Here is a 26,988-nt window from a genome sequence, read left to right as displayed (position 1 = left end):
CCAAAGAACACGTCTTTATTTCACTTTTGAATAACATTTTGTTACAACCTAAACCTTTATCAACACAGTTATTACCCCAAAACATCAACTTTGAAATATTACATAAATACTTTAATTATTAAAATAATAATAATAAAATGTTAGTTAATAAAACCTACCTATTTGTTTGAATTAGACACCTGACATGCAATACTGTCCCATAGATCATGGCTGGGGGAAGGGTGGGAGCACACATGGCTTACAGTGTGTGCTGCATGTTTCCAATATGTTCAGTGTAGCAAATAAACAGTTATTTTATGTTCAAATGTGTAGGAATTTGTGCTCTGTAGAGTGAGTTAACATCTCTCTTCACTTAGAAAATCAAAATGTGATTCGACGCCCACATTTTTTGCACACAGCTGTAGCTTTCCCATTAAGTTTAATGTTGCTCTTAATGTTTCTAAAGAGTTTGTGTTGGTGTATTTTTATGTCTACATATGGATGGATGGATGAATATTGGCATAGACATCATTCACATAAACACATGAATATGTACACTATAGTTAGAAATTTGGAAAAGAATGTTTTTAAACCAATTTAGTTGCTCACAAGTGTGTAAAATGATTAAAATATTCTAAATAAAAAGGTTCAGTAGAGAGCTAGAAGGTTGTAATGAAAATTAAATGTTAGATGTGTCTGGACTGATGAACACAGCTGTAGATGATTCTGAAATGATTGGGAAATCTGTACAGCACCGACAGTTACGTTTTAATAATGTTAACATCCAAAATTTATCACATTTGAAGAGTTAAATCTCATAGCAGACAACTTGACAACGTACAATACTCACTGTGTATTATTTTATCCTTCAGTAACTTCCCACTACTCAGATACGCTGAAATATTGAATAGAACTATTTAAATATTAAAAATATGTTTTGGCGAATAGTTTGTAATATTTCAATCCACCTATTCTGAGATATTATTGTGTATTAATTAACCAAAAGTGTTAATCAAAAGTAATGGTATATATAAATTCTCCCAGGAAAGAACAGGCGCACACAGTTCCATCATTACGGCCTTTCAGAGCTACTTTACATGCGTTTATAGCTGGATTGCTACGGTACATCCAGGTCATGTGGTATCAAGCGCAAGCGCTGCGTTATTATTCACACCCGTATTCCGACAAACCCCGCCTGCTGTGCGTGGTTGGTTAATATAACCCCGCCCCCTTCCTGCGTTGTAATTGGCTGGAGAGCTCCCCTGCGCGTTTGGATTGGCTAGTGTTTCATACCTACATGCCTCAGTCCGCCAGGCGCAGAAGGCGCGTCTGGTCAGAATACAGGTGGGAAATAAAAACAAGGCTTTATCCCACTCGGTACGAACTCCAGTGAGATTGTCACTCATTCGTAGAAACGACCCGCCTGACATGTCTGCGCTAATAAGACGAATTATCACCACTGCTGCTGCTCCAGCTGCAATCGGGCCTTACAGGTAAAGCATACAACATTTCTAGCACAACACTGGTTGAAACAGTATTTCTGAGTCTTCGTGCATGTGGCCGCCAATCTGTCTGAACTTTCTGCATTAACAAAGCTGTCAAGAGTCAAATTCGTGCCCTAAGTTAATGATCAGTGTAAACTTTGCTCGGAGGCGTGTCGACAGAGGCTGTAGGCGAGCACAGACACTTTGTGAAAGTTATTAATCCACTCATGTTGGAAGAGATGGCTGCTATTCGAAGGCAAATACCATACACATCTAAAGCCCCAGTTAGACAAGGCATATATAGGTAGGTGGCACGTCCCTGACATTATCACTGATACATAAGCCTTAAAGTGCATTTAATACATTTTGGTTACTTGTATGTTGTTTACTGCTCTTGCTCTTTCTCAGATTAACATTGACAGGTGCAGAGCCTCTGTCAGTCTGAAGAGACCAACAGTTTTATCCTGCAAAGAAATCCAATAGACATTATCATCCTGCCTCCAAAGCTGCCCATCACTTAGACTTTTTCAAATTATGCAGTTATTTTAAAAATAAGTATGTAATTCTATTTTATTCCGGGCACTGGTGGGTTGGGGGAGGGACCGTCTCAGCCAATGGCCTGCAGAAGAGTGGCAGAGCTAACCTGAATTATGGAGATTCAGTTTGTTCTACTTGGCAGCTTTTCAACCTTTGTATGTTTTCCAAGTGGATTAGTATGAAGTTGAATCAGCATTACTAGAACACCCACACCTGAATTCATGAAAACAGTGTGTAAGTTACTGTTATTGAAAATACTTTTCAATGCAGTTTTTTTAGATATTATGATTATACTATATGTTGGCTCTAAATTCACCTCTTCCAGATATTAAAATACAGTTTAAAAAAACAAAAACATCAAACAGTAGAAACTGCGTCTGATAATTCCGCAGTGGAAGAAGTCAATTTAATGTAGGTCAGTTGCTAACTGGTGTATGGCCAATATTACAGCAGGGGGCAGGAAAGCATAAAGTCCAAACCATCTCCATAAGCTGCTGCCTCTTCATTACATATTCACAAACCTGTATCATGTCTGTTAAATTAAATCTATGGTTATTCCTCATGAATTCAGCCAGGCGGTGGTGGTAGATCGCACTGTGTATGTGTCTGGGCAGCTGGGAATGGACGTAGCATCAGGGCAGTTAGTGGCTGGAGGGGTGCAGGCTCAAGCCAAACAGGTAAGAATGGATATAAATTGAGCCCTTTGGCCTTTTTTAAGCTTTGCCCATTTTAGATTAGTGCATCCCACTGAGCTCAGGACAGCTCAGAGTAAATTTCTGTGAAAATATGAAATACAAAAAAAATGTCCATGTCTTTTTCTGTCTATTCAAGGCTCTTATAAACATGGGTGAGATTCTGAAAGCAGCAGGATGTGGATATGAAAATGGTAGGTCACCTGCTAATCGACTGAATACTCTGCATTCAGTGTATGATGTCGTATTAGTTGTAAATCATGTTTTTTTTTTTGCAGTTGTCAAAACAACTGTGCTCCTGGCAGACATTAATGACTTCAACAATGTCAATGAGGTCTACAAGCAATGTAAGTATGGTCTGTTAGCAACATGCCTGCATAGACTGGCTAGAGGTACAACTACCTTTAAAAGCTGCCACATAGTGTCACTGTTTTTCCATGGTGTGGTTGAACCATCACTGTTCCTCCAACAGTTTGTAGACACCTACTTTTCCAGTGTTTCCTTTGAAATTTAGGGTATTAATAATGAGTTTGTCCATACTTGCTGCAGTAACAGCCTCTGCTCACCCGGCAAGGCTTTGCACTAGATTTTGGAACATTGCTGTGAGGGTATGATTGCATTCAGCCATAATAGCATTACTGAAGTTAACCACTGATGTTAGACGATTAATTGTGGAAAACAAACACCACTCCAACTCATGCCAGGGGACACAGTTCCACTGCTCCTCAATCCAGTGCTGACTTTAGGCTCATTTGCAGCTGCTTCAGAGTCTCATCCTATTGGCAGTGCCTTTTATGGAGATTATATAAGCTGTCTGTACAGTTTAAAGGAGCTGAATTTACTAATTAGTAGGGGTCTTGGATATATGGTTGGACATACAGTGTACCACCACTGCACTTACAGCTGCAGGTTTCATTTGAATACACCATGTGATACATAGAGTGTTGTCCATAAAAATGTTTCAGCTGTTTCAGCATTATTGTTATCATAATCTACTCCTAAATATCTCACCTGGCCAACCAGCAGGTTGATGTTTTTGCAATATGCTGCATTAGGCTGTTACAGTTTATTGGTCAAAGGGCAAACAATGGCATCTTTGGCTAGTGTTGGGTATTGCCTCTTTGATATCATGCAGAGGGGTAATTCAATCGTAGTATCTGTGTGTAAGGGGATACAGTGCAGTGAGGTGAAAATAAAGCTTCCTCTGTTCCAGACAGCCTGTCTACACTGACTCCTAGCACGCCAAACTTACCTTCCCCCACCATGTACTCATGGACAAAATACATTATACCTTTTTAATATTATAAATGTTCGCAAAAGGATGTGAGGGCTCTTCATCATAGACAAAGAACAACAGAAACAGTCATTTATGTTGTATCAGGAAGAAACTCTACACTCTCAGTATTCAAGAACTGCTGTCGCCAGCCTTTTAAGGTCAAGGTGACTGATCTCTGGATAGGAAATGTACAGGGTGCATGAGCTGTGTAGCTCACGGGTTCACTATATTAGAGGGGAACTGATGGGAAGCATTGTAAATTATAGTGTTCGGGAATGTCAGTAGTTCATAATGAGAATACGAGTAAAAAAACAAAATACACAGAACTTTACAAAACTCAGAGACCACCCTTCCGTTCGATTTATTCCCATAAACAGCTATTAAGTGCTAATGATTTGTCTCTCTGTGTAAGGAAAAAAAGCAGGATATTTAAATTTACAGAAAATTACGCAAAAACCTCAGACACTAAGTAAAATATCAAATCTGTTGTTAGACTTACTTTTGCGCATCCTAACTCTTCCATCCTTTCAGTCCTCCCAACAAAAGCTCTTGCCAAATGAGGCACTGACATTACGCTCCCCTTCACAGACACACAAGCAACTACCCAGACACACCTTAGCTGCCTCATAAATGTATTTTTAATATGCATTTAAAACTAAAGGGCAGATTTCTGCAATTAGATATAATTCACCCCCATAAGGAAGAGGAAAGTCAATAGAAAATAGCAGTTTCCAAAACTGGAGTTCAAAAATTTGTGGACTAATTAAACTAAAATTTCTTAAAGGAATAAGAGAAAATGTGACTCCCAACAACTGTGGGTCTGAAAGGGTGTGTAGCTGTCAAGAAGCTGCTGTTGATAACAGAAAAGGCTAGAATACCACTGTGGAGTAAGGTTTTATGTAATTGTGATTAACTGGAACATAAGAAGCAGAGAAATCAACTTGTGAGACTAAACTTTGGAGGTGTGGAAAATATCCCAGCAAATTTCTTTGAAACACAAAAACAAGTCTCTCTTAGAAAAAATAGATATTATAATCTAGCTGTTTTTTCCTGGTGATGAAAAAGAATATGTTGACCTACATGCTTGTTTTGATTTGTAATTAAATAAATGAAAGAGTGGTGACTTTTGCACAGTACTCTTCTTTACCTGTATGTTTTATTGATAGGGAGTTTTCCAGAGTTTATTCAATATAGTCGTCTCCTTGATAATTCATTGTCTTTTTCTCTTTGTAGTCTTCACCAGAAACTTTCCAGCCAGGGCTGCTTACCAAGTCGCTGCTCTACCCAGAGTGAGTATGCTGGTGTAATGAAGTGGTAGATGTGAAACTGAAGCTCATTAAATCTTTTCTGAATCTTCAGTTCCCAAATTTATCAAAACCTCGTGTGACTGAACATCAATAACTGGAGCATTTTTAGTTCCTCAACCAATCGCAAGTTCTACTTTGATCCACTTCTACTGGTATATAGACTTGTGCCATATAGGTTTATTGATTTGTTTTATTGATTTGTTCACCTTTTACAAAAAAGGTAGGATGAAACATGTCCTGCTTCATGGGATTGCCCCTAAACTTTACTTGAAATGAAAGAGTGAGCTAGTTCAGCCAGTTCAGTTACATTTCTGTCTTATTTAAATAAAATTAGTAGAATACAACATTGACTGCACTGGGCTATTCTTTTAATCCCCATGACAAATGATAAGTTTGCCTGGCCACACTTTGTTTTTTCCTCATCATGTTTTTATTGTCCTTTTTAAAGGGTGGTCTTGTTGAGATCGAAGCAGTTGCTGTATTGGGACCCATTACGGATGCCTCCTGACTAACCGCCGCAAGCATGAATAAATTGTAACTTTAATTGAGGAGCCTAAAATTCGATCACTAACTGCCTTCATCCTGAGATATACCTTCAGATTTTGTAAACACAGAAGAAAATACATTCCTTTGCACTGACGAATGGTCATAATATCACATGCCAATTCAACCCATTACATGTTAGTATTGCTGTTGGTGTTTTGATTTGTACTTTCTGTGAGCTGACATTAGAGGAAGTGAATGTAGTGATATAGTCTATAATGCAGACTAATTCAAGACTACACTTCACTTAGCAGTATTATTGTGCTTTTTTTCCAAATGTTTAATCCTCTATCAAGCCCTGTGATGTGTTTCTTGTTGCATCTAAGACACTAAAATAGGAAAGCACATTAAAAATCAGGACTTGCTTTAATTTAAAGTGTTTATTTTTTTTCCCAATATTTCAAAGTTTCATAGCTGCATTTTCACTGTTACAAAAGAAAGATAAATCTTGGTTTGTATGCTCACAGTAATGGATTTATTAGTCAAAATTATTTTGTGGTATATTAGCCTAGGTGCATTTACAGACATTCCCCATACTCTTTGGCTTTGTACACTGTTATATGTACAAGATGAAGACATATGAATGCCATATGAATGAACATTACATTATCTGGATCTTGAAGAGTGCACTTCAGAGTCTAAACAATTTTATCTGAGAAGAGGCAGCAATAAGAAGTATCCCAACATTACATTCTGTCACAAACATAGGCCATTATCAGTTCTAAAGAGATGATCTTTCTAATTTGAAGTTCATTAAAAGTTAAAGTATATATACAAAAGTAGAAGTTCCCAACACCACTGACAAAGAGAAAGGCACTGTGATGTCTGCTAGACCCCAATCTGAAAGATCAGTCAGTCTGCATCTTGGCAACAGGCTAACAATAAGTTATATCAGATTTCAAGCATCTCTCCTGAAAGTTTCCCGTTTTGTTTTAAAATGTGTGAGAGGTTTTTTAGCTTTCCCATGATGATTCTGGTGTGTCATTGCTTGTGAATGTAGCCTTAACTTCCTTCACTGGGTGCTGAATGAGAGAGAGAGAGAGAGAGAGAGAGAGAGAGAGAGAGAGAGGTGTTTTATGGGAGTGATAATCAGAAATGATACCTGTAGTTGGTTCTTTACAAAGTTTACTCACCTGGGGTTGACTCTGCCTGGTTTTCTGCTGAAGCTGAAGTTGAAGCTTTCGAAGGAGGAACAAAATATACATTCATAATGTCATAATGCTTGGCTTAGATTATACCCTTTCAGTAATGCTAATAACCTTCTGTCTGAATTAACAGGATAGGAAGGAATAAAAAAACAAAACTAGTTTTAGATTTTGTTCAACTAAAGCATCATAGTCCAAAGATCACTGCTGGAAGATAGAGAGCCAGTTTAGACCCCCAGTATCCATAAACCTAAACAGGATTTGCTATAGTAAAATTAAAACTATAACACAAGACTAAAATGAATCCATGTCCACGAACCTAGATTAGAGTGTTCAGTTTGAACTTTAATAGATTGTCTAGTAGTTGATCTTTAAACTGCAAGCAATTCCAAAGAATCCATTATATCTCCAGATTTATCAAGGCCTTACATTATGAAATTATTTTATTTGACTATGCCATATTTTGGCTAATTAAGTCTGCATCAGAAGTTAAATATTTGCATATGTAATTTTAACAGCTTTCAAATAAATTTGGCATAGTAAAGTACAATATATGTCTAGAAATATCCATTTTGGATTTGGCTGGTTAACCTTTTTCTAGGTTCCTCAATTGAACGCTGCATTCTTTCCTTCAAAAGGCAAACTGGTTTTTCGTTGTCATATGTAAGCAATTAGATCAACATTTATAAAAATGTTTTATTGTGTTCAAATTCTACTTTTAATATGGAAGTTAAATTATTTTTATACCATGAAAGCTGCAGTTCTGCCGTTTTGGATTGCTTTCACAGCAGGGGATTCTCATCCCGGGTTTTGCCATCATTGCTCACTAGCAGCTCAATGCAGAGTTTAAACGCTTCACTATAATCACAATAATGTCCTAGTTAATCTGATAATGGAGTCTTGAGGGCAAAAATAATTGATTATATTAAATAAAAAATATCGACTTTCATACAGCAAAACAGGCACTACATACCCTGCTATGGCAAACCTACTGCAGACAAAGGTGTTCAGTTGTGCTTGTACACCAGTATAATCTCCAGAAAAGCAGATGCACTCTCAAAAGCATTGACCAGAGTGCCAAAAAATGTCACAGCACTGGGCTGTGGAGCAGCGAACTGGGCTCTCTAGAGTGATAAAGCACAAGACAATACGTTTTGGATGAACAGGACTGATGAAGCTCCATTGAACACCTTTGGGTTTAGTTAGAGTGCCATTTGTGATTCAAATCTAATTGGTCAACATCAATGCTGACTTCACTAATGCTCTCGTGGCTTAATGGAATCAAATCCCAGCAGCAATGAGCCAACATTTAGTGGAAATCCTGCCCAGGAGAGCAGAGGCTGTTAGTGCAGTTAAAGGGGGAACAAATTCCCTATTATGTATTTTAGAAGAAATGTTGGACTATTGGGTGTTACTCTTGGATACTCTGGACATATATCTGATTGAGTTCTACTTTGTGGTTTGCCATTTTGCATGTAATACAGTCAGAGTGTCTCGTTCATATGTTCACACAGACATTTGCATTAGTCAACTCATTTGTATTTATCTCCATCATGACAGTGAGACATGGTTTCATACCCAGGGTTATATAAACCTGCAATTAGGTCATTGACTTAGACAGGAACCTTGCAGATAAACACAATCCAGGATGGTATAGCAGTAACACTCCAATATTAAGGGTTATTTGATCAATAAGGCATAGGTATACATAGGTAAGTAAATAGTGTAATATCACATTTTGGGCTTTCATTCAAATGTCTATATATATATATATATATATATATATATATATATATATATATATATATATATATATATATATATATATACACACACACATATACATATCATCTGATGTGTTTCATTTGAGTTCTGTCTGGCCATGTGTGTTCAGTTAGTTCATTAGGTGACAGAAAATTCTTGTGTAATAGAAACCCTCGGAAACAGAGCCTGTGGGGAGGCCTGTAGAAAGAAAAGGGAAACTTAACCAGGGTAGATATGGACTTTGTCAATCATCTAACACTGAATAAAGGGGCCATTTGTATCACTGTTCATTGATTTACCAGTTTATGAAAATATCGTCACAGCCATTTCAATTCCGTTTTCAAAAACGGCAACTGCCCTGTACATTATGCGAATAATCCATGGCAAGTGGACCAACAGAATTAGAATGAGGGGTTGATTACTTGGAATAAAGTCTCATTAAATTCACATACAATAAAATTAAGAACTTTTCTATCTCCTATTAAATTCACCATTTCTAAAACGTGAGGTTTTGCTACAACAGTGATGACGCACTTCTTGAAGTATGAAATTTTAAAATATGCTTTCACGCAAAGTATTTTGTGAGGCAGTAACACGTGATCTGTTTTAGTGTTCAATCCAGTTCATAAGTGACGTGTTTGAAATAAGTAGAAACAGTTTCTCAAGAGAGTAGGGATATTTCTTTTGCATGACCACTAAAAGGGAGCATGTTGCTTGTTTTGCATGTGAAGATAAGCTTGTTTGAACTGACCAGCCTATTTGCCTGGCCAGAAGCAGGAGACGAGTACAAGTTATATTATGTACCTTCATCTTGAGTCACAGGTGCCGGCTCTGGCGCAGCCTCTGGTGTGGTGGAGTCGGCTGGAGGAGCATCAGACTCAGGCTGCTTTTCAGCTGCAGCAGCTTCAGAGCTCTGCGGCTCCTCCGATTTCTCATCGGCCGCTTCTGGGGCAGACTCATTTGCTGCCTCGTTTTTTACATTTTCTGTAGCTGTTCCTTGTGAGATTGGGACATTTGCATATTTGTTATGTTATGTATTAGATAATTCTTATGTTTATTTGGTCAAGGACTATGTATATAAACATCCTGAGTGAGAAACAAATTCCATCAAAGTTGGTTACTAACTGCATGTCTATAATATGTTCACATAAACAGATAAACTATGTTATGTTTCATAATAGAATTTCCATGCTGAAATTATATCCATGCTTCGTTTTGGATTCAGTGGCATGTAACATGAAGGAAACTGCTGAATAGTTAACATTTGTTTAAGTTACAGATAATGGTGGCTGAAGTCAAACACAAACAAACAAGGGGTGAGTGAATTGCCAGTAGATGAACCAGGAAACTTCATTATTTAACCGAGTGAGCTTAGATTACACTCTACACTTGCAACTGGAAGAGGTGAATTGTGAGGGTAATCTCTTTGCACTCTTGGCAGGATGGGATGACATTTTGGTCAAGCTGTAATTTCCTTGCACTTCTTCATCCGTCTTCTCTTTTTGCCAATATTGACTGCACCAAGAAATGATCAGTCATTTTCTGTATGACGTAAAGAGCCTCACTGTGTTATCAACTCTTTTTCATCCACCAAAATGCCTTACACATGTAATCTAATGCTGCTGGTTTATATACTGTTTATATACTGTATTGGACTTGATTGTGTCACACAGCTGATACATTAACTGCTAGGCTTGATCATTAAGTCAATGAAAGGTACAAATTTTTCATGTAACATAATAAAGGTACCGTATCTGACATACTTGTGCCAAGAAAGCTCATGGTTTCGTGGCTGACCCTCTGGAAATTGTTGATGTCAATATATTGTGAATTTCCCCACTTGTGAATTTCCCCACTGTGGGACTAATAAAGGATTATCTTATTCTTAATCTGTTTAATTTCTTTCCCATAATGATTTTTTTCTCCTTTAGGCAGTTTTAACAACTTAGTACTCCGAAGAGAAAAGCTCTACGGCCCTTCAAATCACTAGCTGTAATGTACAGTATGCCAGCTGTACCAGTATAGTCTGTAACATGCAGATGTGGTAACATGACACATTCTCTTATTTGCTCTTCTATCCATAATATTTGCATGAAATGTTCCCCTAAAGCCACGTTCCAGCTTCATGGAATTAAAAGCACTGGCTATTATAACAAGATGCCATATATATAAATGTGAATACTTCTGCTGAGAGAGCCAGTAAGGAGCTAAGGGGAGTCTTTCTGGGAACAGCTTAATCCCCCTAGTTTTCCTCTACTTTACAGACTTCTTTGCATCATCAATACATTCTTATATATCTTTTTATTGAATGTACTGCCTAGCACAGTAAATGTTTCAGTAAAACATGAAACATCTTTGCAGCTTTCATTCACTGGGGGTAAATTACCATGGGGAGTTGTGAGTGTACAGCTGTAATGAGGTTTTCCCAGCAGAAACCAAAAGGTAATTTTCCAATGGAACAGCATCTCTTGAGAAAACAGAGGAAGAAAGCCTTGAGCTCAAGGCTGAAATAAAGCTATTTTTAACCTAACAAGCCAAAGTATAGCTGACACTTCATTAGTCTTGTGGACATGTTGTAATATTTTGACTGACTGTATAAAGAATTACTGACAGATGTAGCACCACCAGCAGAGCCACAACAATATGTCTGCCAGTCCAGGACCCTGAATGGGAAATTACTATAGTAAATGTATAAAAACCATTAACACTTTGAGAGTCAGCTCAACCTGAAACTAGACTTGAGGAAGACATGAATATGGGAGACTGAAAACACTCTTACCTGTCGTACTCGCCCCATTGCATTCCTCTGGTTTTGAGTTTGGTCGAGTTGTGTCTTGAGCTGTTGTGTGAGTGCTAGCAGTACATCCCATTCTGTCCTGCTAACATAGAAGTACAAGGGGACGTCGGTGGGAGTGAAAGTCCTGGGATAGAAGCTCCTGTGTCAGAGCTCTGCATAGACAGAGGAGCAGTGCTGACCACACGGTCCAGAGAGATCTGCTGAACTCACAAGCGTTAGTTTCAACCTGATCCCGCGTTATTTCTTTCCCCACCCGTATTCCGGCAAGCCACGCCTCCTGCGTATGAAAAATACATGGTTTGGAAATTGTGAATATACCGAAATGCACGTTTATTGAAATATGCGATTAATTATTACTTATAATACGCAGCCTTATTAACCATTTCTTTCATACATTTACCTGAGACTAAAAGTCACAGACCTTTGTCTGAGTATTAACTCCAGCAAAATTTACCACCGTGTTTTAAAACTGCGATACGAACAACAAGGAGAAAGTATCAAATGATCTCGAATAGTTAGACATGTAAATATTGGGATTTAGCGTTTATTTAAGTCTACACCCCAAACCTTCGAGTCATATCTCCATCTTTTTGACGCTATGAACTGCCTTTACATGATGGTGAATCTGTTTACACTGAACCATCACGGGCCTATCATCCTCCTGTTTTTCCAAAAAGTGCCTCCAGATGCCGCTGTTTCCACACATGCAGTCTGAGTAACTTAACGGTCCCCGCTCAGTATTTTTCCTTCACACCGCACGTGGTCTGCATAACTTTGTTTGAGCACCAAATGTGTGCACATAGAAATATAAAAGAAACATTTCAAAACCTCTGAAATCATATTTTTTCATGCTCACTTTCAGAATTACATTTTATTTGATGCAATGGCCATAATTCTGAAGTAACTAAGATCAAGTACTTTAAATACAGCATCTATGTGTTCAAGAATGCTCTGTCTGCTAGTACCCATATGGAACTCATGTTATGCTACCGGCGCTGTTTATTCACTTTCACACAAAGAGTTTAATTCTTATTTAGGCAGCACTTGACGTCTAGGATGACTTCAGACATCAGTATGTTTCAATAACCAAGCTTTGTGTTCTGTATCGGTGTTCCCTGGACATTTGGGTTAGTGTGATGCACCACAAAGTATGGCGCTTTCCTTTGCCTCAGAAGTTCTGAGTTCTGTGTTCAGTGAACCATTTTTGTGTTCATTCTGAGGCGAGCTTTGAGTCACTGTCCTACGGAAGAACCAAACTATGGCCCAGTTTAAACCTCCTAGCTGAAGCAGTCAAGTATTGATTAAACATCTGCTGGTACTTGATGGAGTCTGTGATACCACATATCCAAATAAACTGTCCAGGGCCTCTGGAAGAAAAACAGCCCCACAACATCACAGGTCCACCACCATACTTCACAGTGGCGACAAGGTATTTTTCTGCATGGCTATCTTCATGTCCATGCCAAACTCACCTTTGGTGTTTATTAGAACAGTAGGAGTTTGAGTTTGTTGGTCCTTGACAGCAGAGGGCTCCTTCTGGCAACACATCAAACAACTTGTGGTTATACAGGGAGATTCACTTGAAAGAGGCCCCAAATATTCTGTTGTAACTCTCATTAAGATGAAGCAATCTGAACAAAAAATACACTGCATACCACGATGTGATGCTCAATACTGTACAACACCATCTTGATGAGAAGCCGAGTGACTGAGTGAAGGGGCGCGGGGGTCTGTACAATGGAGGTTAAACGTTGCGACGGCTGTGATCCTTGGAGATTCTTTTTCTATCCTCTTCACTGTGCACATCCTCTTCTAGGCAGATTCTTAACATTTCCAGTTGTTTTAAAGTTATTAATTATAGCCCTGATAGTGGGAATTTTCAACTGTTTAGCTATTTTCTTATAGCCATTTAAGAGATTTTAAAAAAATTATATATATATCTCTCATGACAAGATTTAGTTTTTCCTTTTATTCATGATTTTAAATAAAGGTTAGTTTTTTGCTAACATTTTGAATGAAAGATCAAAAGAATAAGTAATGAGAAATAATTTTCAGCTCATTTTGCTTGTGATTTTCAGAGGTGTCAATATTTGCAGAGGGTATTACATGTAATGACCAAACTAAAGTGACTACCTACTTGGCTGCCTTAAGTTTCCTGGTGTTACTGTTCTCAGTCTACTTCTTATATTTCAAATATAACCTCTTATTTGTTCAGTGCAGTGTGAGGCAATATTGTCATCAAGTTGCGGTAACAGTGTTTCACTAATTTGCCTAATGCGGTGGAGATCAGTACAGAGCTACTTCGTGAATGTCTTTAACAGAGGTGAATAAAGGGGGGGTGCTGCAAAGCAAAACACAATTAAGAGATAAGTTTCATTTCCCTTACTCGCCTGGAGGCTGAGGACCGTCTAAAATGAGCTACATATCGGTTTAGAGTAAGAACTGGAGCAGGTAAGAAATCTGATCAGGTAAAAAGTTTCCAGTAAGGTAATATCACGCTTTTGAAAAAATAAAAATAACCAGAAAAAGCTTTCAGTTTCAGTCAAAAGTTTAAACCTTTGGACACCTAGCTGACAAACTCATTGCTCACTCACTCACTCACTCACTCACTCACTCATAATCTAACCCGTTTATCCTCCTGGGTCACGGGGGGTGCTGGAGCCTATCCCAGCGCTCACTGGGAGGAAGACAGGAAACACCCTGAACAGGTCATCAGTGCATCACAAGGCCTATCTGAAAAAGCATCTTAAAAAAATTTTCATTTAAATATTTTTGATGCAAATGATTTATTTCTAAGACAAACATAAACGGTTAAATTGACAATATCAATGGTAATGCCAGTATGTAGAAGGAAACAGCTCAACCGCTGTCAGGCTGAGGTAGAGTGTTTCAGTAACACTTTTTTGCTAATCAACTGGACTTTCTGAAACAAACACCTCAACTGAGGAAGTACATGTGTTTTAAATGTGCATACTTAATTAATACTACATTTCTAACACATCCTCATTTGTCAGTATTGGCTAATCATCTTTTTCTGTCTTGTAATCTTGTATTTTCAGGAGGTCCTTACAATCTACAAAAACTACAACAGGTAATGCCACTGACAGCTGCCTTGACCTAAACATGCAATCAAGGTATGGTGGTCAGGGTTTAAGTGAATTCATTAAAGATGGATTTGCATTGAAGGGACATCCCATCAAACATTATCATAGTACCCTGCAGAGATGTCTGTATTTTCACACAATATCCCCTCCCCACAGAAACCCACACAAGCAGCAACGACCCACTTCTGACATTTGCAGCGATACTCAAACTGACTATTTGTAATATTCCGACTAAATTAAACCAAGAATTTTTACAAAAATAGCCTAGAAACCTTTCTTGCATTCAAAGATCTGTATGCAATACGTATTACAATAAAATCATACTTAAGTTTACTTTACTGATGGATGAGTTAAGGACTGAGCTTGAGTGGGTGTACCCAGTACATTAGGTTTCAAGAGAAACCTGTAAGCGTGTGTTTAACGCAGACCACTATTACACTCGTGTAAATACAGTGATAGTAGGATCCAGCAAGTAGTCGGTGGTGTCAAGCTACACATTTTTGACTACATTTTCTTCATGACAGGGGCGATTCTAGGATTAGAGCTTTAGGGATGCTGAACACCCAATGAGACCCCCCCCCCCCTTTCATCATATCAGTCTACAACATCATTGCTGATTTAGCTGATACATTTAGCTGATACACATACAGACAGTACTAGTGTAGCACCTTGGCTTTAATATCTACACATGCTCTTACCTATGGCAACAGCATGCTTGTCTCACTGGAATTAAAACAGTGGACAGTGGTTGACTGACAACTTGCAACATCAGTTTTCTAGATTAAAAAAAAAATAGATAACTAACAATAACAACATAAAGAGTGATCTGTGATTCAGTCCAGCAAAAATTAGCACTGCTGCTAAAGACTGTAATGTGTTGGTGCTGAAATTTAAAGTAAAGAAATCCTCGTCTGTACGACTTACTGAAGCCACCACACCTCAGTCAAACTGGAACTGTGTGTGCATTACTTTTTGGTCTCCAGGTTACCGTTGACTGACCAATTCCTCTCTGTCTCTCTGCAAAAAGAAATTGCCATTGCTGACTATAAACATCATCTGATTGAAAAACGGACAAAAGGGCATGTTTACACAGGGCTTTGTGAAGAGGTTCAAATTCACCAGAAATATGCAGACAAGCTTATTAAAGAAGAAGTGTCAAGAGAAGATCTACTGTGCTTTGAAAAGCAAGTTCCACTCAATATGGGAATAGAGCATGGTCCAGCTGTAAGGATCATGTCCCGATTGAAGAAACTAAATGCTGTAAATGAAACACATAAAGCTGAGTGACACAACAGCCTCCTTCAAACAAGAGATGCACAATCACAGACAAACAAACATTAAATCTACAGCAGATGCCTCCGCAAAGACAGAGAGTCAGAGACACTTCACTGGGAGAACAGAAAAGGACAATCAGGTATGTCATAACGGTGAACATCATGCAATACAAGATGCAATATAACAGGAACCTCCAATTAGACATTTTTATTTTACAACAGTATTTTAAACCAGAATAAATGCTACTATTTGTGCTTATTAAGAATAAAACACATTCAAGCTGAATACATCTGGTTAAAAATACCAACATTTTCTTCTTTTTCTACAGACCTTTACATTGCTTATTAACTGTCTGGAGGAACTTACAGAAGAAAACTTCAAAAAGTTTAAAAGATACTTAAATGAACCTGTGCTGAATGAATGCAAAACCATTCCTGTGTGTCAGCTGGAGACGAACGAAAGAACAGACATTGCAGACTTTATCAGATTTTATGGGGATGAAAATGCACTGAAAATCACTTCCTGTATATTAGAGAAGATTCCACAGAATGACATTGTGGAAAGCCTGACAAAGGATATCGGTAAGAAACTCAAGAAAAGCATTTGATTTTGTTATAAATTTAGCTCGGGTCCTAAAGCTCATTGTGGTATGTTAGATGATGTGGCTGTTTGGGATAATAAGTGCAATAATCATTACTCCAGTAGCTTGCTGTACATTTTTTGTGGTTTTGTGTTCATAGACCACATCTGCATTTCATCAACGGACTCAAAGACAGAGGTGAAAAAGGAAACAAATCATGGTGTATAGCTCAGGAACATGCTGACATGTGGAGGATCAACACTGGATCACTACAGTTACTTTATCATCATAATGAACAAAAGTGATACTGACCAAATCGAACACCTCCAGTTTCCTTGCAAACTTAATTTGTTTTGTGTTTTGGACTTTGATCCTAATTCAGCCATTAACGGTGCATATAAGCTGTACAGAGAATCCCGAATCGCACATCTACACTTTCCAATCCACTTTCATGGGGAACCAAGTGCAGTGATTAAAAACTTTAATCTCTACAAACAAACGAGCTGGGTTTTGCAATGGAAGGTTTGAATTGGACTCTGAATCTAGTAGCCATCTAGACAACCAAACCTGGTTGAGAAGAACATACAGGGAATTAGAGCAAATGGTTTCAATTCTCTTCAAAACAGAAGTCCTTCCTGGTAGAAGATGCCTGGTCATATTTCTGTTGCTTTCTTCTGTAGAGTTGGAGAAAGATCCCATTTTTGATACATTCATGACGTTCCACAGGCAGTGTGGTGGGGAACAGAACATCTTGCATATCTGTGAAAGCAAGAGATAATTTGAAAAATGGCAAAGTCTCATTCAAAAGAAATATGAGTTTGACATCACCAGGCAGTCCATCTTTGAGCTGGATGTCAGCCAAGTGAATGGAATTGTAATGAAACTGGGACCAAACCCTCAGTCCTATGGGAAGTTACTGCCATCAGCTGGCTCTAGTTCTGTCATCCTGAAACAGAAGGTAATGACAGCTTTAGACATATTGAGTGAAAACAAGTGCGAGAATGTTCATGATGAAAACAACTCCGAATTTCAAGATTTAAAACTCAAGACTGAGGAAGAATTTTACAGGAGGAGGAAAATGGCGGAACTTCTATTTCTCAGAGAAACAGAAAGCGAAGCCGTTCATCAAACGAGACAAATATGAAGCCGTGAGGACAATGGAAACATCTCAGATCAAGGACCCTAAAAGCACATGCATCTTGGTGAATCTGTTTCACCATCCTTGATGTAGAGGTACAACATTAGCAATGCATGTAATGTGGGACCTTCGAAATCAGCTCAGATGTGCAGTTCTAAAGGACAGCTCCTCAGAAGATCAGGTGGCATCACAAATAAAGTACTTGATGAAGTATGGGAAAAGTGATGAATCTCTTCAAACACCAGTTCTTCTGTTGGTTGATGATTCCAAAGATACAGAAGATGTGGAAAATCTGAGGAACTGCATTCGTAGGACGTTAGATGAAGACGCTTAAGCAAAAAACAAAAGAATGCAAACTCACTGGTCATCATTCTGAACTGTATTCGGACTCATTTCTCGAAAGATTAGCACAAATTCTGTGAGACGGTGAGTCAGTATATTACAAGAGCTAACAAAGAAAGAGCAAGACGACTTTGAAGAGAAACTGCAAGAACTTAAGGAAAATCATAAAAGGCCTGAAAATGCCTACAGTTTTATGATCATGAAATCAAACTTTGACAAGAAATATTTTGTAATACGCTGAAGGATCTTGACAGGGGCAACAAGCAAGCCCAACTCCTCTCAATCATGGCACTGCTGAACTCCTTTGTTACTGATTCATATATTTCTCAGTCAGTTTGTGAAGACTTTCTTGGGATGAAATCATTCCTATGGGGAAAAGAAACTGTTCTTGAGCGAATGGAACCTTACTCAAATTTGCTTATTGAATTTAGAGTTGACCAGTGTGGGGAGTACTCTGCCATCCGCATTCTTCACCATGACATAGCCTGGGCATGCCTTGAGGAGCTGGATTTAACATACAGCATAAAGAAAAGTGACATTACCATGGATCTACTCCACTGTGATTTGTTTTTTAAAACCAGACTGGGGAAAGATGCCTTAATACACTCCATTCAGTGCACGCGGATTGAGAGGCAGCGCAATGTGGAAAATGAGAGAGACACTCAGTTCTCTCTGTTGATTGAAAAAATCCACACAGACGAAGGGAGACAAAAAGTTCAAGACATCTTTATGAAAGCATCATCAAGATATGAGACAAGTGCTTCCATTCCCCAAGCCTTGGCCCGGTATCTTTACCTTTATGGCAGAGATTTCTGTCAGGCCCTTGATTGTGCAGAAAGTGTGATAAACATCATAGAAAACCCTTTCACTGTTGATACAATAGGCCAGATCCACAAAAAACACCTGAAGTACAAAATTAAAAGAGAGAAGGAGCAGGAGATGCCTCGTATCCTGGGGAAATTTCGACACCTACCTCGAGCTTGCAAAAAAGGCAACCAGTGCTTTCCAAAAGGCACAGAAACTGTCAAAGACTGAATATGAGCCTTATGAAGATAACCATCTTACTAAAGGCTACAACCAGTATGTGGACATGGGGCTTATAGAAACAGCACTCACAGTCTTTGATTTGATCAGCAGCACCCCATTTTTCAATGGAAAAGATCCACTCACAAGAAGATACATGCAGAGTTTCCTCAAAAGGTAGCATTCCTATTGAGAGCATTCATTTTGAGGACAATGACATGAATCAGAAATACATAGCTGTTCTGAAGAAGCACGAACCATTCCTCCGTGGGTTGAAGAAGCAGGCAAAGACTAGTTTTGAATTCTTTGACAGCTACTTTACTTGAAAAGCACGAAATTTGAGGAGGAGTTAGACCACAGGTGCTGACGGAAGATATCAGAATACTTCAAGAAGTATATTTCATTCTTCTATTCAGAGGCTGAATGGTCACAAGCGCATACAGGCAAGAAATTTCTTTGTGAGAACATGGACATTGAAGCATGTGAAATGTTTCTGGAAGAAAAGAAAGCTGACACTTTTGCAGGGCTGTTTCAGCACTTAGAGAACAGAAGTGGAGAAACAATGGAAAAAATAAAAGAATGCTATCAGTTTTTACATAAGCGTGTGAAATTCAGAAGTCCAAATTTCAAGACAAACCTCATACTGACCAACATAATCCTGCATCTCATCAAACCCAAATCAAAGTGTGCAATGAGTGAGAAGGATCTCATTCATCTTTTGAGGGAGTCCAGTACTCGTCTCCTGAGCCCTACTACTTGGCGTTACTGCTACTTTGGCCTTGTTCATCTTCATCAGTTCCTGACAAAAACATAAGAATCTATGTCAATTCCATACGCAGTTCTTCTCGTCGTCAGCTGCCCAATTCGTTATGCAAGAGAGGCGCTATTTCTCATTTTTTGCTGGGTAAAAAGCAAAACTGTACTACTCAAAAGACCCAAAAAAAAGCAACAGGCTTTGGCAGAGTGGAGACATCTTTGCTCAGAAAGATATTAAAGACTGCCTGCTCAGATTATACAGAACTGTTAAGCAAGGGGAGGTTTACACTGAGTATGGTAAACTGAAAATCCCAGCTCATCCAGCCTTCCTTAATGCTGTGAGATCTGGATTCAGTACAGAAAGGGTGTCCTTCTACTTGGGTTTTGCCATCACTGGTCCACTTGCATATGACATTCGCTATGAATATTAAACAGAGTTAAACAAGGTCAAAAGGAAGAGCATGAGAATGTATTAATGAAAGCGTTCACGTTATACATTATAGAGCATATCACACAATGAGGCTTGAGAGCAGCAATGTAAACAAAAGGAGAACAAGAGAACAAAGAAAACCTTGGTAAAAGAGCTTGGAAAAAGGAAGAAGGCAGTAGTTACCAGTAGTGACGTAGCACAAGCTAAACAAGCACTAGTGCTTGGACCCCTAATAGTAATGGCTTTTTATGTTCCTGTTTTCTATCCTCAAAAATAAAAGACACAGATTCAGATTTTTTTCCTTGTATTTCTTTACAAAGAAAAAAGAATGTTTTCCTCATTTGGTACTATAATACTTTATACTAACACAGTTTGCTAGCTGGTGTCAACCAGAGGAGGATGGGTTCTCCTTCTGAGTCTTGGTTCCTCTAAAGGTTTCTTCCTCCTACTCTTAGGGAGCTTTTCCTTGCCACTGTTGTATCTGGCTTGGTCATGGGGGCTTGAACCTGGATTTTTCTGCTTTGTAACAACACCTGTTGTAAGAAGAGCTATATAAATAAACTTTGCCTGCTTGCTACAATGGGCCTCGTTCTCTAATACCTTCCTAAGTTCTTTCTTAAATGTGTTCTTAAGAAAGGTCCTAAGAAAAAGTCTCCATCAGATTTATGATGTGTCCTGAAACCGCAGACTGTTCGCACTTTGTGCTCTTGAGGGTGTATATTCTGTTCTTACCTAAGAACGAAACAGATCCAGTCACATCTGTGCAAAAAGATCTGAAATCTGTTTTACTAGATGTGCTTTGGATTACAAATTGAGTCTAACACTGTACCTCACTTTTGAGTTGAAACACACCTCAAGGCTGCACAAGAACTGTTCTCTGAAGAGGGGAAAGACATTTAGTTTTAAAACTGGACTTTTAAGTCAGTAACTTTACAGTAACGCTGTCTGATGTGGTCGCCGGACACTTTTACTGACTGTATGTAATTCACATGCATCCCCATCTTCCGCGCTTCATTTTTGTTAACTGCGTCATTCATAGGAAACCACGTGAAGCACATCTGGGTTTTGTCCACTGTGTAAAACAGGATTTTTCTTCACTGCTGACTGAAATGCGCGGTCCTTACCGACCTCTTTTGGCCTGTGTAGCTAAAGTAAAAGCAGGCCACCTGCACTCTTACCAGAAAGATGAGGCGCGCCCCCGCGAGATGAGAGTGCAGGTTATGACAGGGGGCAGAATTCGGCACAACACCGGCGCCGCCACGCAGAGCAGCTCTGACCAAACACCCAAGCCGTGATCTCGCGATGCCAGCGCGCGGTTCTACGAGAGCAATGCACACTGGGAAGTCCTTTCTCTACGAGGCCATCTTGGGGTTCGCCAGGCGGTGAGTGTAGCTCTGCGACAAATTAAGTAAATGATCTGTTTTAACGCGCGTTTCGAAGCGCTTTTCTGCGCCGGTTTCAAAGAGAAAGGACTTATCTGTCGTGTTGTTGTGTTCAGGTTGGCCGAAACGGACTGAAGCGCTACAATGGTTGCCGCGAAGAAAACGGTGAGTGACTTCACGTGGAGCCGCAGGCCTCGAGTCCGGAGAGGATTCCGCCTGGCTGCTTTATTATTATTATAAGTGCTGGTGTTGGATATGATGAGCGCCAGGGCGCAGTGACTGTAAAGGCTTGGTTTGCAGTGTTAAAATTCGCTGCGTTGCGGTAGTGCTAGAGAGCTGGCCGGCTGGGCGGGCGGTAATGGACGCCGCGGCGGTGTTTCGGGCTCTGGTCTTTCAACGGTAGAGGACTTAAAGCGAGGTGCAGGCAGAGGCGGGTTTGAAGCTGAAGTCAGTTTCTTGTTCGACTTTCCCGGACCACCTTAAATGGTGCAGCAGTTACTGCTTGCGCCTTGCGTTGAATTAAACCGCTACACCGTTTAAGGTGGAACGGGAAAATTCGAACAAGAAACCGGCCGAGTTAAGCCTCGTGAGGTGGACGGAGCAGCCCAAGCCTGTGCTCAGGATGAAGTGTTAAGAAACGTAGTAAAAGTAAAATTGCCTGTCCAGATAGACAACTTGGGTGGAAGTACTGAATTAGCAGGTGAGAAAAGCTGCTTAGTACTTCAGTAACTTGCACAACAACATCTGTCAGTTTGGGGCCTGAAGTTTATGCTCTTTTGTGATGTCCCTGTGAAATGAACAGTGGAAGGTGAATCACTGATGTCATCAGTCATGACAATGGAATTAAGCCCTAAATAGAAATTGCCAGCACTGCATATTTAATGAATATAAAAGGTCTTCACTTCTCACAAATGTAATTTAGTAGAAGTATTGTCATTTGAAAACATGAAGTGCAGATCGATCGCTTTTGCTGTACATGCAGCTGAATCAAGGTAACTAAGCTAAGACCCACCTCTGGATGTGATGTACATGTTGGTCAGTAGTGGACTGACTTTTGGCTTGTGTTGGTTGCTGTCTTAAGTTGGCGTGTCTGTCTTTAACTGTAATTTCCGTTGTGTGGCTGGTTGGTTTGAATTTCATTTGTGTGTATGTCCTTCACAACTTGGTTACTGATTTGTCTTCCAGTCTCATTTGAATAACTGTTTTTACCACTATAGAAAAAGTCCTTGGAGTCCATCAACTCCAGACTCCAGCTGGTGATGAAGAGTGGCAAATATGTTCTGGGATACAAACAGTCACAGAAGATGATTCGCCAAGGCAAAGCCAAGCTGGTTATCCTGGCCAACAACTGCCCCGCCCTGAGGTAAGCACAGTTAACTTTGTGTAATGAGATTATGTGAACTAGTTCAATTTTGTATAAAACATGTGCAAAACCACACAGGTCCCCAGTCTAGAGAACTGGACTCACTATGTAATGCAATGTTCTTCCTCCAGCATCTCATTCAGGCTGTTTACTAAAGACGGTTTGGTTTCATAAGAGAGATCCGGGTCCAAGAGTCGTGGCATTAAACCACGAGTGTTTAGCTTGGTCTAAGAAGGCCTGCAGTGTGTACAAATATTAGTTCTATCCCCAGATTTCAGATCTAGCTCTTTCTTATAAACGCATGTTCTTGTAAATGAAGTTAAAGTTCTGGCCCTGAATGCAATGGAGTTGGAAGGGCTGATGAGCGAATCCAGCGTTTTACTCTTTAGCAGGACTGTCTGGAATTGGTGATTGTGTGGGCTGGTAAAGTTGTAATAAAGAAGTGATGCCAAAAAATGAGTTTTGATGAACAGATGTTCAGTTCAAGATATTCTTGAAAAATAGTTGTAAATATTGGATGTGCTTATTTTTGAGTGTTAGTTGTCTTAGACATGCGAGCCTTTCCTCACTTATTCAGAGTAAAGTGAACTACCTTACAAGTGGATATTGATTACTGACTGATTTCCTGCCAAACTGACTACATGAAATCTTTAATTCAAACATTTTAATTTTGGCCCATAATGGATTAAAGAATTAGGTACTAAAGTAATGGAACTATTAAATTTGTGTTTGGGGAAAAGTATTGTAGTGGCCCTGGGTGGATTTTAGATCTACTATACACAACTTGCTATAGAATATCTTTTTTTAATTGTTACTAATTAATTTTGTGCTTATTTCCAGGAAATCAGAAATTGAGTACTACGCCATGTTGGCCAAAACCGGTGTTCACCACTACAGTGGCAACAACATTGAGCTCGGCACAGCCTGTGGTAAATACTACAGAGTGTGCACACTGGCCATCATTGATCCTGGTATGTAACACAATGCAGAATATTTTATGAATTATTCAGAAACTGGTGTTTAAAGTTATTAACTTTACTGTGAAGCTGTGTAATCATTAGCCTTGTCTTGCTTGTTGGAAATCTGAATTTGAGCTGGACAATAGGTTGATGTGATTGTCTGAAGTGCTGCTGATTTTAGTTTCAGTAGTTTGGCTTGGATGTTTGAGCATCTTGGTTGCAGTTTTGCTCTGATTACTCTGCTGCCTCTTCCTGATCACAATGGTGTTTTAAAAGAACAGTATCAAAGAGTTCTTTGCTTATATCGGAAATACACGTGACTGTTGTTTAAGTGCTAACTTTTGCAAGTAATTCCTGAAGTTCGTGTGATGTTGATCAGTGTCCTTTTGTCTCCACAGGTGATTCTGACATCATCAGAAGCATGCCAGACCAGCAGCAGGGCGAGAAGTAGAGCCATTTTTTCTGGATGTTATAAATAAATCTGATTTAAATGGTCATAATGGTTTGGTGTTTTATTTTTTAATCACAACCTGTCTCTCCAGTCTCAGTTGACGGAGAGAGTAATAGAACAGTACCTAAAGTGATACTTTTTAAATCCCACCTCTGCATTTAACTCATCCCTGAAGTGAAACACCACATACACACTAGGGGGCAGTGAGCACACTTGCCCAGGGCAGTGGGCAGCCTTATCCACGGCGCCCGCGTGGCAATTGGGGGTTAGGTGTCGTGCTCAAGGACACCTCAGTCATGGACTGGGGATCGAACCAGCAACCTTCCGGTCAAAGCGTCAGTTCCCTAACCCCCAGTGCACGACTGCCCCAAACCAGCTGTCTTCTAACCAGTTGTGCAATATGCTTAATCTCAAGTACAGTAAAATTGCAACTGTGCTTTGCGACAGATTATTTTAAACCAGAATTCAAGGAGATGTTGCTGTATGAAAAAAAAAAAAGTCATACAATTCCATACATGTAGTGTAGTTGTAAATGTTAAGTATATTTCTGTTGTCTCTCCATGGCAGGAACTGGTAGTCTTTTCAGTATTAAATAGCAGTGCTGGTCTCAATGCATGCATACATTCTTAAAAATTTGCAGCTTTTTAAAAATGTGATTTCAATACTTGGGGCATGAATTTTACTTTTATAAACCAAACAAAAAACTGTCCATGTATATGACCACCAGACATGAAAGTGTTAACTAAAGCAATATACATACTATATTGAGAACATGTTACTGGGTGATAATCTACTATATTTCAATGATAGTTAAAAAGTGGTACATGTTCTTTAGGCACACTAGTTGAACTGTGCTGCATCCTTTAAAATGTGAGGGGCCTGACTAAAGCATTAGAGAGAACTGAATTAAGACTTATTAAAATTATGCAACTACCAGTGAGGAGTATGTTTTGTAACCTGTTTTCAAAGCTGTGTCAATGATGCCGATCATTGGTATCTTCGGGCTGTGACAGTAACAGGGTAAGGACACTTAACCTTACACCATGCGTATTAAGGGATTTACAGTGCACTAAGAGCTGAAATCTGCTGTGTGTGTGCAAAGCCATATTTTCCAGTGCTTGATCATGTACAGCAAATATTCCAGTTTGGTTTGAAAGAAGCAATTAAAATCTGGAAGGCCTAAAATGTGCCCATAAATACACAAGTCTTAAATTATAGCACAGCCTTCTAAAGACAGCCATGCCCACATATTCAAGTTAGTTAATTTAGCTACTTTATGGTGTACACCGTACTAACACCAGCATTCAGTTACACACAGCTTGCATAATATCCATAGAAAAGCACTACCAATAGAATGAGATGTTCTGGTGTAGCTGCACATGAGCCTAAGGTCACCATGCCCAGTGCCAAGTTTCAGAGTGATGTAAAACTCCCAGGATTGGGACTTTGCTAATACATTTGTGACTGAATGCCATAAAATCCTCATAGCAAATTTCCAACATCTAACCTTCCTAGAATAGTAGCTGCTATTACTGCAGCAAAGGGGGCCAAACTCAGTATTAACACCCCTAATTTTAGAAGAAAAAAAACACTGGCAATAGTTTAGCAATGCACGAGCAACATCAGTAAACACTGCTGGTTCCCACGGGCTCTGCTGACCAACGTGAAATCTGAAGAGAGCCAGGGCACCTGGCACAAGCACAGCACCCTCAGGAACCTGCTCCTCCCTGTGCCCTCTTCTGAATGAAGAGGAGCTACCGGCAAGTACATGTTACAAAACCTGTGCTTGCAATTCGTTTTATTCTCTTGAGAATTTAATAACGCTGTGCAGAGAGCCAGGGCTTGTTGAGGTGTGAAAAAGAGGTATTAAGGGTTTAAAGTAATCCCTCTAAATATGATTGTTTCCTACTGTCTTCACATTGGATAAGCGCTGATGCATAACTGCTCTGTACACATAAAAAAAATCTGTCATTGTACCTGAATCATGCAGTATGTCATGGTATTAATACCATTAATGGATCTATACGTGCAGTTACTTGAGGGGCCCGTATTAAGGGAAACTGAATTTACTTTAAATATATCTTCATTTTTAAAATGTTTCAAAATGTACCATTTATTCTCCTGTCCATACAGTCTATATGTGGGAGATAAGCAGCCAAAATGCCTTGTTTTTGTGAGGTCACAAAAAAAATAAACATACATTCATCTCTTCAGCCTACAGCAGTTTAGCCCTGCCTGAGCTCAGTGAAGTTGCATGAGATGTTTCATCCTGGACTGCTCTTCAAAAAAAACACAATACAGTTGACTCTAACAGATATTCTAAGGGATAAAGAGAGGTTGGAAAGTGGCTATTTAAAATTTAAATACTTTTTTGGATAAAAGTAGGATAAGGACCCTTTAAAAAAACACACACACACACCTTCTAAGCCGCTTCTCCTTCTGGGTCACAGGGGGTGCTGGAGCCTATCCCAGCGGTCATCAGGCAGAAGGTAGGATACACCCTGGACAGGTCGCCAGTCCATCGCAGGGCCCCTTTAAACATAGTTATTATAATCCAATGCTGCTGAAAAGAATAAGTATGCTAGCTCTGCAGGACCATTAATTCTTACATATCATTAATATGATTTGTTTAACTCGGCAGCATTGGAATATGGAGCCGAA

The 26,988-nt window shown here is 39.3% G+C and overlaps 3 protein-coding genes and 1 pseudogene across 6 annotated transcripts; 3 read left to right on the top strand and 1 right to left on the bottom strand.

The window, feature by feature from the left end:
- Positions 1 to 1,329: 1,329 nt before the first annotated feature.
- rida (reactive intermediate imine deaminase A homolog) lies at positions 1,330 to 6,188 on the top strand. Of its 2 annotated transcripts, none has more exons than XM_017693494.2 (6): positions 1,330 to 1,472; positions 2,572 to 2,677; positions 2,832 to 2,886; positions 2,971 to 3,039; positions 5,202 to 5,257; positions 5,724 to 6,188. In XM_017693494.2, the coding sequence occupies exons 1-6, from the start codon at positions 1,408 to 1,410 to the stop codon at positions 5,781 to 5,783; spliced, it is 411 nt and encodes a 136-aa protein (XP_017548983.1). In that variant the 5' UTR covers positions 1,330 to 1,407; the 3' UTR covers positions 5,784 to 6,188. The 2 variants fall into 2 exon arrangements, with proteins under 2 accessions (XP_017548983.1, XP_017548974.1); XM_017693485.2 differs by lacking the exon at positions 1,330 to 1,472 and adding an exon at positions 1,616 to 1,767.
- si:dkey-284p5.3 (uncharacterized protein LOC557830 homolog) lies at positions 6,184 to 11,747 on the bottom strand. 3 transcript variants are annotated; one of them, XM_017693525.2, is made up of 4 exons: positions 11,114 to 11,255; positions 9,532 to 9,717; positions 6,952 to 6,996; positions 6,184 to 6,840 (listed from the first exon to the last, which is right to left on the bottom strand). In XM_017693525.2, the coding sequence occupies exons 1-4, from the start codon at positions 11,190 to 11,192 to the stop codon at positions 6,821 to 6,823; spliced, it is 330 nt and encodes a 109-aa protein (XP_017549014.1). In that variant the 5' UTR covers positions 11,193 to 11,255; the 3' UTR covers positions 6,184 to 6,820. The 3 variants fall into 3 exon arrangements, with proteins under 3 accessions (XP_017549014.1, XP_017549004.1, XP_017548995.1); XM_017693515.2 differs by lacking the exon at positions 11,114 to 11,255 and adding an exon at positions 11,507 to 11,747 and having other exon boundaries at positions 6,271 to 6,840; XM_017693506.1 differs by lacking the exon at positions 11,114 to 11,255 and adding an exon at positions 11,507 to 11,745 and having other exon boundaries at positions 6,271 to 6,840; positions 9,532 to 9,723.
- Positions 11,748 to 15,940: 4,193 nt separating this feature from the next.
- LOC108424425 lies at positions 15,941 to 20,220 on the top strand (annotated as a pseudogene).
- A 1,250-nt stretch (positions 20,221 to 21,470) lies between these two features.
- Positions 21,471 to 24,373, top strand: rpl30 (ribosomal protein L30). The gene is made up of 5 exons (XM_017693472.2): positions 21,471 to 21,554; positions 21,671 to 21,719; positions 22,772 to 22,917; positions 23,758 to 23,888; positions 24,275 to 24,373. The coding sequence occupies exons 2-5, from the start codon at positions 21,699 to 21,701 to the stop codon at positions 24,325 to 24,327; spliced, it is 351 nt and encodes a 116-aa protein (XP_017548961.1). The 5' UTR covers positions 21,471 to 21,554; positions 21,671 to 21,698; the 3' UTR covers positions 24,328 to 24,373.
- Positions 24,374 to 26,988: the final 2,615 nt, after the last annotated feature.

This window comes from Pygocentrus nattereri, chromosome 27 (assembly GCF_015220715.1).
Source record: "Pygocentrus nattereri isolate fPygNat1 chromosome 27, fPygNat1.pri, whole genome shotgun sequence".
Lineage (NCBI taxonomy): Eukaryota > Metazoa > Chordata > Actinopteri > Characiformes > Serrasalmidae > Pygocentrus > Pygocentrus nattereri.
This window is presented reverse-complemented; position numbering and strand designations above follow the sequence as displayed.